Source organism: Polyodon spathula, chromosome 55 (assembly GCF_017654505.1).
Source record: "Polyodon spathula isolate WHYD16114869_AA chromosome 55, ASM1765450v1, whole genome shotgun sequence".
NCBI classification, from domain to species: domain Eukaryota; kingdom Metazoa; phylum Chordata; class Actinopteri; order Acipenseriformes; family Polyodontidae; genus Polyodon; species Polyodon spathula.
The window spans coordinates 1,529,257-1,544,264 of record NC_054588.1 but is presented as its reverse complement, the minus strand read 5'-3'; the positions used below and the strand labels follow the sequence as shown (position 1 = coordinate 1,544,264).

The 15,008-nt window shown below is 41.6% G+C and overlaps 1 protein-coding gene and 1 long non-coding RNA gene across 2 annotated transcripts in view; both read left to right on the top strand.

Moving 5' to 3' along the window:
- The first annotated feature begins 2,066 nt into the window (after nucleotides 1–2,066).
- The window catches only part of LOC121307349 (titin-like), a 73,072-nt gene continuing 60,130 nt past the window's right edge, over nucleotides 2,067–15,008 (top strand). Inside the window, exons 1-2 of the mRNA XM_041239527.1 lie at nucleotides 2,067–2,442; nucleotides 2,596–2,925. Coding sequence (XP_041095461.1) covers nucleotides 2,397–2,442; nucleotides 2,596–2,925 — 376 coding nt within the window. The 5' untranslated portion in view covers nucleotides 2,067–2,396. The remainder of the gene's footprint in view (nucleotides 2,443–2,595; nucleotides 2,926–15,008) is intronic.
- Nucleotides 7,492–14,968, top strand: LOC121307433. The gene is made up of 3 exons (XR_005948332.1): nucleotides 7,492–7,598; nucleotides 7,731–8,259; nucleotides 14,237–14,968. It is a non-coding gene; the product is annotated as an uncharacterized LOC121307433 (long non-coding RNA).

The window sequence follows — 15,008 nt, the reverse complement described above, 5'->3', positions numbered from 1 at the left end:
TGGGAACAATGGAATGAGGAACAGCTGCCTGTAGTTCAGAAGGTAGGTATAAAACCAGGTGAACATGTCTATGTGGGGCTGTCTGTGTAAGATTATGTGTGCAACTTGTTTCTATAACAAGTGTTTCGCCAAGCGATAAATAGCTTAGCCGTCCGACTGATATTTTAGGTCATAGATAAAAGTTAAAAGTTAGTTTGCACTCCAGAGAAGGAGATGGGTTTTTGTTCTATTGCTGGGTTTTGTTTATTTGTGTTTCAGAATAAAAACAGCTTTTAGAATTGTGTAAGTATTTCCTTTTATTTCATTTCTTATTGTTCCTCACAATTTGAAGTTGATGGTATACACAATAGTTACACAAGACTTTACCTATACTGTATGTAGGGCTTGGAACTTGGGTTCAGGAGACTTTGTTTCAGGCCACTGCATGGCCCACCAGGGAAGTCTTGGGGTTTGATACAGCAAAGTTGTCTCAAACTAGGTCTCCTGGAACCAGGTTTGAAGCAGCTCTTCGTGAAAAGGTGGCTTTCTGGTCCCTCATCTTTAATGAACATTCATTCATTTCTGTAGTTACAATTTATCACCACAAGGGGACAGCAGAGTTTCATGATTCACTGGGTAACTCCTCACGTGTTTCAGACTCTTTCAATGCAAACCCATAGCCCTTGTTTGTTGTGAAGTTCAACATCCAGCTATTAGAAGCCACTGAAGAGTGTCTAGCAAATCTCAACACCGCCAGCTCCTATTTAAACCCAGCCCTCAGCCTGGCTGTTGAAATGCACTCGGGAGAGGCAGGGCTACATTCTCAACTCTTATACAGTACGTCCAGTCTGTTCAGGGAAGATTCACCATCTCCAGAGACAATTCCAATAGCATGCTGTACTTTCAAAGCAACAGCCTGAAGACTGAAGACTCTGCCGTGTATTACTGTGCTCGAGAGACCCACAGTGAGAGAAGTGAAGCCTGAGCCCTTACAAAAACCCACTAGTCTGAATCAACTCATTCATGTCAATGGGGAATTCATCCCATCTGCATCTGTTGTTTCAGTTCACACACAGCGGCATCATTACAGTTACACAGAGAGAATATAACAATGTGGTTTAGAATAGCCTACGTTTGGCTCAAGCCTTTACTCAAACACAAGCACTGAATATCCTCATCTGCTCCACAGCAAGCAATATAGGACCATTACAATGTCCCTCCCCATTTCTCTGGTGGTTAGGTGCCCTTCAAGGTCTACACTGTGGATAAACTACAGTCCAATGTAGAGCATGATTCTGAGACAAAAGACTGCTAGACTTTAGACGATGCCATTAAAACACCCCTCCTTCTCTCTTCCCACTCCTGAGACACAGACAGACAGAAAGACAACCCCCAACAGTAACCTCACACAGGCCAGGCTGCCATTCCCTCCAACAAGCATTGGCACAGACAAGTAAAGAAACAACAATTGGGCTTGATCTTCTTTCTACCATACAGATTGGTTTCTGCAATGGTGAGTTCCAAGACTGGAAGCACATTGACGGGATGAGTCTCTCTTCAGGGATGGCGAGATGTTTAAGTGATATTTATATGTATTAAAACTGGAAGAGCCACTAGAGGGCGCTACAACACCTTTCTTTGGCTTAAGCTGAGGGAACACAATGACAATATTTTCAGTGGCTTAAAATCTGGTTCCAGGAGACCTAGTTCGAGGCAACTTTATTGATTCAAACCCCAAGACTCCCCTGGTGTGCCGTGCAGTAACCTGAAACTGAGTCTCCTGAAACCAAGTCCCAAGACACAGAGTGGCTTCCTGTTCCCTCAGCTTTAGACGGGCACACTGCAAAAACAAAACACACTTTAGTTAGAATAACTATCTTTGTATCTTTTTCAAATTCCTGAAGAAAATCTGCCAGAGAAGTGCATCTTAATCAAAAGAAATCAATAGAAATGAAAGAACAGAAGCTGTTGCATTGTGTTCAGTGCAATTGAGAGTGTGTGGAGATGCATTTGATATTATCTGTTGTCTTGACCTCATTCAGAACTAAGCACAGAATCATCACCAGTGAAGCCACTGCTTTTCAATCACTGCAAACGAGCCTGTGAGCGTGAATCAAACAGGAGCGTGATGTATTATTAATATAATTTCAAAGAATATTCTCACGGCATCAACCAATAATACAATAACATGCTATAACAAATCCACAGTCCATTGTACTGTAAGCAAACCGTTACATGCGTTCCTGTGTTGTGTTCAGTGAACTCTGTATCCTGCTGAATTTATCCAGCCATATGCAAACTCAGAGCCCCCACTTCCTATTTAATGCAGAGCAGAGGCACCCAGAAGGCAGATGCCAGGGACGCGGGCAACGGTATAGAAGTGACACACAGTGTAGCGTCTCATTACTGAACCAGACATGGGAGGCATTGCACAGCTCTGCATCGTACTGTACTGCTTGGCAGGTAGGAACCTGGACTGATTGAATTACAGTCATTCACACAAAGCTAAATCATTGGCTTGTGAATAATATCTGGCTTTTGCAGCAGCCATTTAGAACAGCGTTGTGTGCTGCTTTGAGGTCAGTGAAGGGTTTTGATGTGCTTTTCTGCTTTCAGGTGTTTGGGCGGACATTGTGTTGAAGCAGTCCGATCCTGAGGTTAGAAAGCCAGGAGACTCTGTGAAACTGTCCTGTCAAGACTCCGGGGAAGATGAGGATGGGGATTCCATCAGTTACTATCTGATGAGCTGGATTCGACAAACTCCTGGGAAGGGTCTGGAATGGGTGGGCTCCATTGCCAGCAGTGCTGCTGATAGTAGTACAAGCTATGCCCCGTCTGTCCAGGGAAGATTCACCATCTCCAGAGACGACTCCAACAGCATGCTGTATTTACAAATGAACAGCCTGAAGACCGAAGACTCTGCCGTGTATTACTGTGCTGTAGACCCACAGTGATGCAATCAAACCAAACAGTCGTACAAAAACCCCTCTATTCAGGACTGCAGCACTGATCACTCACAGCTTCTGCTTTCTTTTTCATGGTTGAGTTGTGGCAGATCAACCATGAGATTCAGACTGTTTGTCTGTTAGGGGACCAGACCACACTTTCTACAGGAAAATACAAACTGTAATAGCGCTCATGCTGAGATTGTCACCTGAACTTGACCTGTACAGTGGAGTCCTCCAATATCCCAGAGTGCAATCAACAATATATGGATGCCATGTTAAGGGGCTGCAGTTCCATTGTCTGCCAGTAGATGGCTGTGTCCTGAAAGGAAAGGTTCAGATGTGTGTTAAAAGAATGATCTATACAAAGGTTATGTTCCCATTAGCAAGTCAAACTGCTATTTCCACTGGAGTATGTGAACAATGAGCAACCTCCCTCCTTTATAATCAACACGTCCGGGCAGTCAGGTTATTCTTTAGTGTGAAGGATTTTATTCCACCTCAGTAACAATCCTCACCTCTCTTTACCAGGAAGAAAAGAGACCCAAACCCCAGAAATCAATGGGTTCAAATCTCTTCCAATCTGTCTATCTAATGAATAGACAGCCCCTTAGAAAACAGGAATAGAAAACAGTATAGCCTACCAGTACTAATAGTATACTAAAGCATGAATATTTGGACCCAGGTACACTTGCAGTATACTACTTTTTTTCTAAGGGACATGTCAGTCTAAAGTGAAGCATCTATATGGAAGCAGTCAGTTCCAGAATTGGATTGTGTGTTTGTGTCTCATCAGTATTTATTACACGAGGAACTATTTATTCCAAGACTCTTCAATGCCGCTCCTCTACACAGTTTTTTGCATAATGATGCATTGAAGTGTTTGCTGTTTTATATGAAAAAAGCACAGAACCATTTGAATGCACTGCACACTGATCCTCTGTGCAAAGCAGGTGGCAGCTCCTCTCTACTTAAATACCTGAAGCAGCTCTCAGTGTTAGTCTGAGGAAAGACTGAAGCATCTGATACAGCAGAAGCCAAGCCTTCAAACAATGTGTTTCCTGAGAGATTTACTGCTGCTCTGTGTGGGTTTGCAATGTAAGGGCTCACAATCTAATATGAGAAACCAATTCTAATCACAATTACTCATTCATTATTATTATTATTATTATTATTATTATTATTATTATTATTATTATTATTATTATTATTATTAACTTGTGTCTCTTTCCTCTCTCCAGATGCACAGTGTAATGTTGTGTTGACCCAGTCCAGTACTGAAGTTAGAAAGCCAGGAGAATCTCTCACGCTGTCTTGTAAAGTCTCTGGATACGCGCTCACTGAGTAGAGCTACGCTACAAGCAGGATTCGTCAGCCAGCTGGGAAAGCACTGGAATGGCTGGGGTTGATCTACTATGATGCAGACACACACTATGTACAGTCAGTCTAGGGCCGGTTCACCATCAGTAGTCTGATTCCAGTAGCACGGTGTTCTTACAGATGAACATCCTGAAGACTGAAGACTCTGCCGTGTATTACTGTGCTCAAGAGCCTCACAGTGAGGAGCTCAAACCAAGCAGCCATACAAAAACACATTCTGCTTAATCATGGGTGAGCTGTGGCAGATCAACCATGCAGATTACACTTTCTAGAGGAAAATACAAATGGTAAAAGTGGTTATGCTGAGATTATCACCCAACTCTGTCCACTACAGGACTTTATTGTTTATTAACTCTTTACATACCCTTCCCTGATCGAATTACTCCAAGCCGACTTATCAACAGAAGAAAAAAAAACACTAATGAAACCAAGAAGCTCCAAACTGCCCTGACTGAAGAGGTAAAGCTGCTAATAAAGAACGTAAGAAAAATTAAGAATGAGAAAGGCCATCTGGGCATGGAGGCGACACAGACAGATAAGCCTCTAATACTTCGAGGATCAGCGGTGAATCAGTCTGAGTGCTCTCTCCAGGGGTTCAGCTGATCCGATCCATTGCCTATCTCTGTTAATACTAACAGCACATATCGCATCTAAACAATAACGCTCCATGTGTAATGTGGGTCTCTGGAACTGATAAATGATTTGAAACATGGTCTGGTCTCATCCTTATAGAGTAACCAAGCAGTTCATTCCATGGTCATTCATAAACCTTACAGTTAGAGGCTGTTGTGAAAAGTCGGTTTTGCACACCAACCATGTATCCTCACCAAGCCCTTTCTCTTGAGGTGACTTACAGCAAGACTGTATGAAAGAGAGAAGCCAAGACAGTGTGTGCAGTAAGAGGACACTTATTGCATGGCCTGGGTGCACAGTGCAGAATGGCTCAGCCAACCAACAATTAACATCTTTTAACAATTAGTGTAATTTTTTTTTGCATGATATATGTAAGTAGACAATTGTATCAGACAAGGGTTAGGGTTAGGGTTTGGGTTAGGGTTAGGGTTAGGGTTATATCATGCATACAAAGGTACACATTAAGTACATAGTAACTATGCATAACAACAATGTAATTATGTGTAAGTGCACATGTATTTACTAGCTACTATAGAAATACACAGCAAAGAGAGACACTATCTAAAACAAAGAGTTCTTTATAAAATGCTCCTCCCAACTCTCCCAGTATAATAGAGGATGACACCCCATCTGCAGTTTCTGAAATGGCGCCAAGACTGGTACCACACTGACGGGTCGAGAGATGCTGATATATTTAGGAAGCAAGATCTGAGAACAGAAAATCAGGGAACAGCAGATCGGTTTTTCATGCGTCCTGATACTTACTAGAGAGAGTCTCCACGGCTGTATTACAATAGGAAGAGCCACTAAGGGCACTGCAGCACCTTTCTTTAACTTGGACTGATTTCCACAAAAGCAGCGCACGCTTTATTTAGACTTGTCGCCAATCAACGCAAGAACATGACGTACTACAGTTTACAAAACATTTTACAAATGATTAAGAAACAAGGGGGTGGCAGAGACGTGCACAATCTTAAATTAGCACAATAACATAATTACAGCAGCGTTGTCAACATATAGCCATTGTTGTGTTTGGGTTGCACATACATAATATATCACATAAATGAAGGAGAAGGGTTGAAATAAAAAAAAAACAACGGATAAAAAGAGAATTCCAATGAGGCAGGGCTTAATCTTTACTTATTTCACCTGTGCTGAGGGGGGGAGGTGGGTCATCACTGCAAAAGCAATAAAGGCTCCAGAGATGTCTTTTTTTTTTACACGTTTCATGATGATATTTTGCCTTTGCTTAATTTAGCTTTTTCCTCTAATCATAGCACACATTTCCTTTCCAGCTCATGGGAATGTACAGAAGGTAGTGGAACATCAATAGTTTGAATGGCTAACGGTACACAAAGACAGCACCATTGATGATTCAATTAAAGTACAATTCATTGTTCAATGAAGGAAAGTCTTTTTCTTTGCAATTGTAGTCTCTCCGTATGCAAATACGTGCATAATTAATTCAAAGGTATACAATAGTATTACATCTAAAATCTGAGCGACAGCTTCAAAAAGTCACTCGAATCTCGATATGCAGCCGTGGCTAAGCGTTTTGCATCTCCCTGTAGAAGTCACTCATTTTGTGTCATAAAGTCGAAAGAAACCTGCTGAATAATGTTACGTTAACATATTGAATTACATAACGCTTTGGTGTTTTTCATACACTTAATGAAAAACTGACAAAAATTGAAACAACTTAACATTTCAAAATCTATCATGAAATGCTATGAAATCGCTACTAACTATTACATATTACAAAAAACTAATTGTAAATTGTACTTTATGATTATACATTTGGTTTTCCAAGACCAAAAACACTTTGTTACATGAATTTTAAAATGATATATATATATATATATATATATATATATATATATATATATATATATATATATATATATATATGTGTGTGTGTGTGTGTGTGTGTGTGTGTGTGTGTGTGTGTGTGTGTACACACGTAGCTCTAGATTATGTACACACGTAGGTCTTGGGTGTCTTGCTACCACAATATACCTTAAAATGACTTGAGCTGCTCCTCTCTTAGATCCTGTGAAGCCGAGTAGTACAGTACTGTATACAATTAAGCTTGTTAAACCAGAACATATGCATATGAAATCAAACAACTGTAAATGGAAATCTGGGAAATTAAAAAAAAAAAAATAGGCACGTTAGTGATTTAGAGAAAAGGAACACATAGCCACACATGGTAAACGCATGAGACTTTTTACAAAGAGTGTCTACTGTTTCTATATCACTGATCACTGACAGAAAATTGAAGTTCTTACACCAAGGTTTTTATGCAGGCAGGTATATAAATGATTTAATTGGCAAATCTTGAGGTTTTTCTAATACATCTGCACACTACTGTCTATTATGGAGCTTTTACCCAGCTGCAACCCCTACTACCAAATCCACTACGCAAATCCACTATGCAAATCCACTATGCAACTCCACTATGCAAATCCACTATGCAAATTCTCTGTGCAGCTCAAGTCCTATTTAAACACAGTCTGTTGTCTGGCAGTTAAAAAAAAAAAGGCACTGGGGAGAAATCACTCTTGTGCCATTTTGTCTGTGATACTTCAACGCAGAACGTCAGATAAACAATCAAAATGTGGATTTTTTCAAACTTGATACCCTTATTGGCTTCACTATCATGTGAGTGAATCAAAATGAATTGTAGAATATATCTTTATATTTTATAAACTATTATTATTATTATTATTATTATTATTATTATTATTATTATTATTATTATTATTATGTCTTCTTCTTCTTCTTGTACTATAGCTGTTCACTCTGACATCACGCTGACCTCATCTGCATCAGAGATTAAGAAGCCTGGAGAGTCCATGAAGTTGTCCTGTAAAGCTTCAGGATTCTCACTTGATGTGTATGCTGTAAACTGGATTCCCCAGAGTTCTTCATCTCTGAAGATATTCCCAACAGCATGGTGTATTTACAAACAAAGCCTGAAGACTGAAGACACTGCCATGTATTACTGTGCTCGACAGCCACAGTGAGAGAAGTAACCGTGAACCTATACACAAACCAGCAGAGCAAGAGCCAGCCAGACTGTGTTTGATTCCTGTGTGAACAGAGGGCTACGACGACTTCAGAGCAAGAGCTGGCCATGGGGAAAACACATCCAGGAGTTATCTTTCTATTGATGCACTGAGTTCATCATTCAGATCTCAATAGGATCAACTAGATTATGAGCTTGTACCCAGCATCTGCATTAACAGACGAAGGATACCAAACAGAGACACCAGCTGGCTGGCAGAGGAGAGTGTAGCATGCATGGGGGTAGTCAGGGCTGGTAGGTGAGACAATCTAAACATGGGCATAAGCCAAATATCTGTGCTATGTTTCAAAGCAGGCTGTGCCAGGTTCCTGTCTGACCCCCGCCTGTGAGAAGCCTCTGCTTGTCACAATGCTATCGTTCAGAGCCCAACGACAGGATTATTGGATCTGACAGTATCATTACCTCGCAACGATAGTATTATCACTTTCCATTAAGGGGTATTGCAATACATTTTTTTTTAAATGACACACAGTAGCATTGTTTAGGTCTATCCATATATTACAAATTCATATTCCAATTCTCAATTCCATGGTAATTTATAATAACAGAATAATTACTGTTATAGTTATTTCAGATAAAACATTATTACAATTTTTTTATATAATTTTTATAACAATCAACACTTTTGAGATAAAGATGTGCATGGATGTATATTAGCTTTTTTAAATAGTTTGCATGTTTTTCATTACATGCATGTCACTTTGGCACACTGCAGATATATGTATCCCTGTAAGCTGCATGTAGACACATGCTATATGAACTCTCCACTCTACCACACACACACACTACAACCAAAAAACTACTGGAAATGGAACGTTTTACCTTGTATCTCATTTAAAAAGCAGGGGATATTTTCAATAATCTACAGGCAGTCCAAATTTGCAGGTAAATGTGCAAAAAACGGTGTTTCAACGGAGCATCTTATGTGTTCAGTGTATTAATAGAGGTTTATAATATGTAAATGAAGTAATATCAAACAATGCATGGGTTAAGTGCTTCCAATATAATCTATCAAGCATTTTTCTCAGTAAAATCTTTAGGAACTGCCCAACAAAAACATCACAATTAGACTTCTTATTGAGCCACATTATCTCCAGGCTTTAATTAACTCCTACTTTTTGAAGGAAACACAACATCTTAAATTTAACAAAAGTAGAAGCGAGCAGCTCAGTTATATATTTCAGGCCGCTTGATTATAACAATTATGATGATGATGTAGCTGCAATATATGTCGAATATTTTCTGAGGAATTCTGCTAACCGCAGATTTGGAATGCCTTGACTTATGGGTCAGACGTTTTACCATCACACAGTGCTAAGTGTCTGAGTTGGTTTTTGGGCAGTTATGGAAAGTTCTACATTGTTGCTGTTATTATTAAAATCACATTTCTTATGTATCCAAGTGTGTGGATTAGATACAGCCAGGAAATAACTCAGTGATATATAACAGAGCACGGCACAGATGCTTCCTGCAGAGACTGTATACTATGGACCGACTTCCAGAGCAGTGACTGCGATCAATCACAGTAGTGGAGGCCAGCTTGATAAATCACTTATTGTAATAACCCAAGATCCAAGATGCAAGAGTATAACTTAAATAACAGTGTTTTTATTAGAACCATCTCTCTTGAAACCTACACATTAGTGTTCTCTAAGGACTTCCTCGACCCCACGGTATCCTACGTAGAGGGTAAGTATGTAGGGCGCTACTGACCTCTAGTGGCATAACTTGAACTGCATTATATATATAAACATTCACATTACTACATTCTCCCCCCCTTAAGATTTCAGCTTCTGTAAAATTTGGAAACAGTTTAAACACAGTTATAAACAAAATGTAATCCTAATACACTAGATGTCTCTGAACTATTGCTGTAACAACAACTAAACAAAATAGTCCATCCTTAACTGTACATAAATATTTAATTTCAAACTTTTTTAAAAAAAAATTTTACAAGTCAAAGTCCTTCAGGTAACCAGGCTTTTTGACAGTTCTTTGGGAATAATGCACAGCTTGTGCCATGCTTTGATTGTCCCTGCCCACCTTTGGGGAACTCCCAGTTTGTTCCTCTGGTTTCAAAGCAAGCTGCTCTGAGACAGTGTCCGCATTATTTGGAACAAGTTCATCTGGCATGGTTACTCTAGCTGGTGGTTGTAGAACCTCTGCAGGTGTGTCCTGCACAATATCCTCTGACCCAATGGTGTTGTCCTGTTGTCTAGATAGAATCTGATCTATGTGTCTGCATACTATCCTGCCATCTCCCAGCATTACCTTGAAAGATACAGGACCAGTCACTGTTGCAATGACTCCTGGTATCCACTTGGGACCGTAACTGAAGTTTCTTGTCATCACAGAGTCTCCGTCTCCAAAACTCCTCCCCTTTGTGTGCTTGTAGTGGTGTTCCTTTTGTTTATTCTGCTTAAGTTCTACTTTTCTCTTTAAATCGGGATGCACTAAATCAAGCGTAGACCGAAGTTTCCTCCCTAGTAACATCTCTGCTGGGGAGAGTCCTGTGGTAGTTTGAGGTGTTAACCTATACCTGAATAGTACCCTTGACACACTTCCTTCTCCCGCTTTCTTCATCATCGTCTTGAATATCTGAACGGCTCGTTCTGCGAGACCGTTGGAAGACGCATGAAGCGGGGCTGATGTAACATGGACAATGCCATTTTTGTTCATTAATTCCTTGAACTCTGAGCTGACAAAACAGGTGCCGTTATCAGAAACTACCATTTCTGGTAATCCCTGATTGCTAAAACTTTTTCGCAAGCAGTCAATTGTAACAGCTGATGTTGCTGAAGTTACCGGGTAAACATCCATCCATTTGGAATGAGCATCTATGAGTATCAAAAACATCTACCCCATAAATGGTCCTGCATAATCTAGGTGCAATCGCTTCCAGGGTCTGTCTGGCCACTCCCAGGGATGTAGCGGGGCTGTGGCTGGTGCTTTCCTGTGTTCCTGACCCTTGCTACATGCCTTTACCCGTGTCTCCATCTCCTCATCTAGTTTGGGCCACCAGAAATAACTTCTGGCCAGAGCCTTCATGCGCAAAACCCCTGGATGGCACTGTCGTCCTAGTTGTGGGATGATGACACGTGCCCCCCACAAGACACAACCATCTTGCACACTCAATTCTGTCTTCCTAGCAGAATAAGATGTAAAATCTGTTCCTTCCCCCTGCTGTGGCCACCCCCTTAAAACGTACTCTCTCACTCTAGACAGTATTGAATCTTTCCCTGTCCACACTCTCACCTCCTCTGCGGTCACCATTGCTATGTCTTCCATCATCAGCACCCTGTCTTCCAGACCTGTGGATTGGGAAGTGTCCGGCAGTGGCACACGACTCAACGCGTCTGCGTTGCCTTGGTCCTTACCCGCCTTATAGACTATCACGTACTCATACGCCCGCAGTGTCACAGCCCACCTCTGGATCCTCGGTGACACCATCTGTGGAACAGCCTTCGTTTCGTTGAAGAGTGAAAGAAGCGGTTTATGATCTGTGCATATGGTGAACTTTCTACCATAGAGATACTTGTGAAACCGTTGCACCCCGAAAATCACAGCCAGTCCCTCTTTATCAAGCTGAGAGTAGTTTCGTTCAGCTGATGTGAGTGTTCTTGACATAAAACCTATGGGTCTCTCCCACCCATCCGGCATGAGGTGTGAAAGTACTGTGCCTATCCCATAGGGGGAGGCGTCACAGGACAGAATCAGCTCTTTCTCACTGTCGTAATGCACAAGTATATCTCTGGATTGCATGAGCTTTTTAGATTTCTCAAAAGCAGCCTCCTGCTCTTTTTTCCATTGCCATTTTGTGTCTTTTCTCAACAATTTGTGCAGTTGAGCCAACAGTGTTGACAGGTTAGGTAAAAACCTGTTATAATAGTTCAACAGTCCTAAGTAAGCCTTAAGCTCTGTTGTGTTGGTAGGTGCAGGTGCATTTTGGATAGCTTGTACCTTGTTCTTAAGTGGGTGTAGTCCTGTAGCATCCACTTTGTGACCCAGAAACTCAGCCTCACTTCCCAGAAAGGTACACTTCCTTCTCTTTAGCCGTAGGCCTGCCTCCTCCACTCTCTGAAGTACCTCGCTTAGCATCTGCAGGTGCTCCTGATCATTCTTGCCCGTCACCATGATGTCATCCAGGTAAATGGCTACATGGGGAATTCCCTGCAGCAAACCCTCCATAATTCTCTGAAAGATAGCTGGACTGGATGAAACCCCGAATGGAAGACGGTTTACAGTAAATAACCCTTTGTGTGTGTTTATAGTTACGTACTTTTTTGATTCCTCATCCAATATTACCTGTTGATAGGCATGACTCATGTCCAATTTGCTGAATTTTGCCCCTCCTGAGAGCTTTGCAAAAAGATCTTCAATTCTGGGAATGGGATACTGTTCCAGTTTGGACACCCGATTTACAGTAAGTTTGTAATCTCCGCAAATCCTCACAGAGTTATCAGGCTTTAGCACTGGGACTATGGGAGCTGCCCACTCAGAGAATTTCACTGGTTCAATTATTTTGTCTCTCGAGAGGCGGCCCAGCTCAGCCTCCACCTTCGGTTTCATAGCATAAGGCACAGGTCTTGGCTTAAAGAACCTTGTTGTTGCCTCTTTGTCAACATATATTTTAACCGGTGGGCCTCGCAATGTCCCCAATTCCTCTTTGAATACATTCTCATGTTTCTTCAACACATCCTGGAGTGTTGTTTTGTCTCTACCTATCTGGTTTACAGTGCCCCAGTTTAATTCCAACTCCTTAATCCAACCGCGACCCAGTAGGTTTCGTTTTCTCCACAGGTGAGTTCGCCCTGCACGCTTTCCTGATGTGCCCCTTTTTTCCGCATCTGTGATACATTTCCTTAAGAAAAAGACAGTCATTCGCCATGTGCTCACAACCGCATCTATAACATGCCCTCATAGTTCCGCCAGTTCGTGGTTCCCTCCACGTTTTTGGCTTTTGCACTGTAGCCTGGCTAGCATGTTTCCAGTTAGCACCATTGCTTCCTTTGCTTTGCCATTGTAAATCCTGAATGTCTTTGTTCGCTGTCTCCAATGCCTGAGCAAGTTTCAGTGCTTTTTCAAATGTTAACTCGATTTCTGCTAACAGCCTGCGCTGAAAACGATCATCGTCTAAACCACAGACTAGCCTGTCCCGTAACATTTCCTTTAGCCTGTCTCCATAGTTGCAATGTTGAGCCAGTTCTCTTAGCACTGCCACATATTCAGTCACACTCTCATTTGCCTGTTTGTTTCTCGAGTTAAATTTAAAGCGTTGAACTATTTTGCTGGGCTTTGGGTTGTAGTGCGTTTTCAATAGTTCAACTAAATCGTCAAACGATTTGTCCCCTGGCTTATCTGGGCTTAACAAATTTCTCATCAGACTATATGTCTGGCTTCCTACCGAACTTAAGAGAATCGCCCTCTTTTTATTGCCGTTGTCAATCTCATTTGCTTCAAAAAAAAGCGACAGCACTTCGCAATATTCCTCCCATGTCTATTATTACACTTATTAAATACAGCACAATAGGCTCCCGCGCCTTTGATTCTGAGAGAACTTGATTTGTTCTAGTTTCTCCTTCCATGAATGCTGATGCCCAATGTGTCTCCACTGAACCGCTGCTATTACTGCCGGCTCTGTACAGCTTATGTGCCATCTTCAGAATCTGAATATAGTGACATGCAAACGATAACTAAGATGTGCTTCACCCCAAAACTAAGTGTCTTTACAGCGTAGATCCTCGCAAACACACACATTTCATATTTCATAAATCATAATATATATATTAAGGAGAGGCGAAAGGAACACAATATACAACACACATGCAAGGTGGTGGTTGTGATTTTACGCCATCAAGCGCAGTATGTGTGCTCCGCAACTAAGTATGGATCAGGGCTCAATCAGCCTGCCTTGCATGAAAAACCACTAGCCCTTCACTTCCTATATCACCGCTAGCCGTGCTGCTGTACCGGTGGAGCGAGTGAGGTGGAGCAGTGAAGCTCAGTCATTTCCACAAGCACAGGTAGCACTCAGTCTCCGACTGCAATTAAGCTTAGTGAATGAATGTTTTTTTTTTTTAAACTAAAGCAATGAATATATTCTTGTGTGTGTATGTATATTATTATTATTATTATTATTATTAAACAATGATATCGTGTATTGATTCAATTTATAGCATTCGGGATTATGGAGATGTTTTTTTCTTCCCAGGTGTCCGATCCGCTATTGAACTGACCCAGGCCGGCATGGCAGTCAAGAAGCCGAGAGACTCTCATGACTTGAAATGTGCTGTCAGCGGATTCCACAGGCTCCGAGCAGAGAGTGGGTAGATTGCTATGGCTCCCCTTCTCTCAATAGCTATGCCTCCGCCACCCAAGGAAGATCCACCGCCTCAAAAGGACAGCTCCAATTTCTACTTGCAAAAGACAAGCCTGAAACCTGAAGAGACCCGCCTGTAAATTACTGTGCTCTGCACCACAGCGACAAGAACTCACGCTGAACCAACACTCAAACTATGAAAGCAGGACTCCTTACACAACATTACCACGTTTCAATGTAATTAGGCTATCTCACCCTTTGAACACATGGTTACAAAAAACCCCCCAAAAAACCGCCAAAAACACCAAAACACTCCCTGTTAAATCATTGTATGTCTGACTGGTTGCATGACTGGCAGCATTTCTTCTGGGATTTTCGTAAGCTATTTTCTTTCCCATCTACCTAACGGGAGGGATTAACTACACAAATAATCGATGTATCGATCGCTAGAGCACCGCCGGGTCCCGGTTTCTCCTTTCCTTCCACTTTCACGACAGGCAGGAAAAGGAGAGAGACAGGGAGCCAATTTAAGAGGTTAAATGTGAAGACACCGCTGTCTATTACTGTACTGGATGAAAACTCACGCTGAGCCATTACACACAGCAACAAAGCCTGCGATGCCCTTACCCGTCAAACTCTAAGTGTATGGTTATGCAGTGTGAAA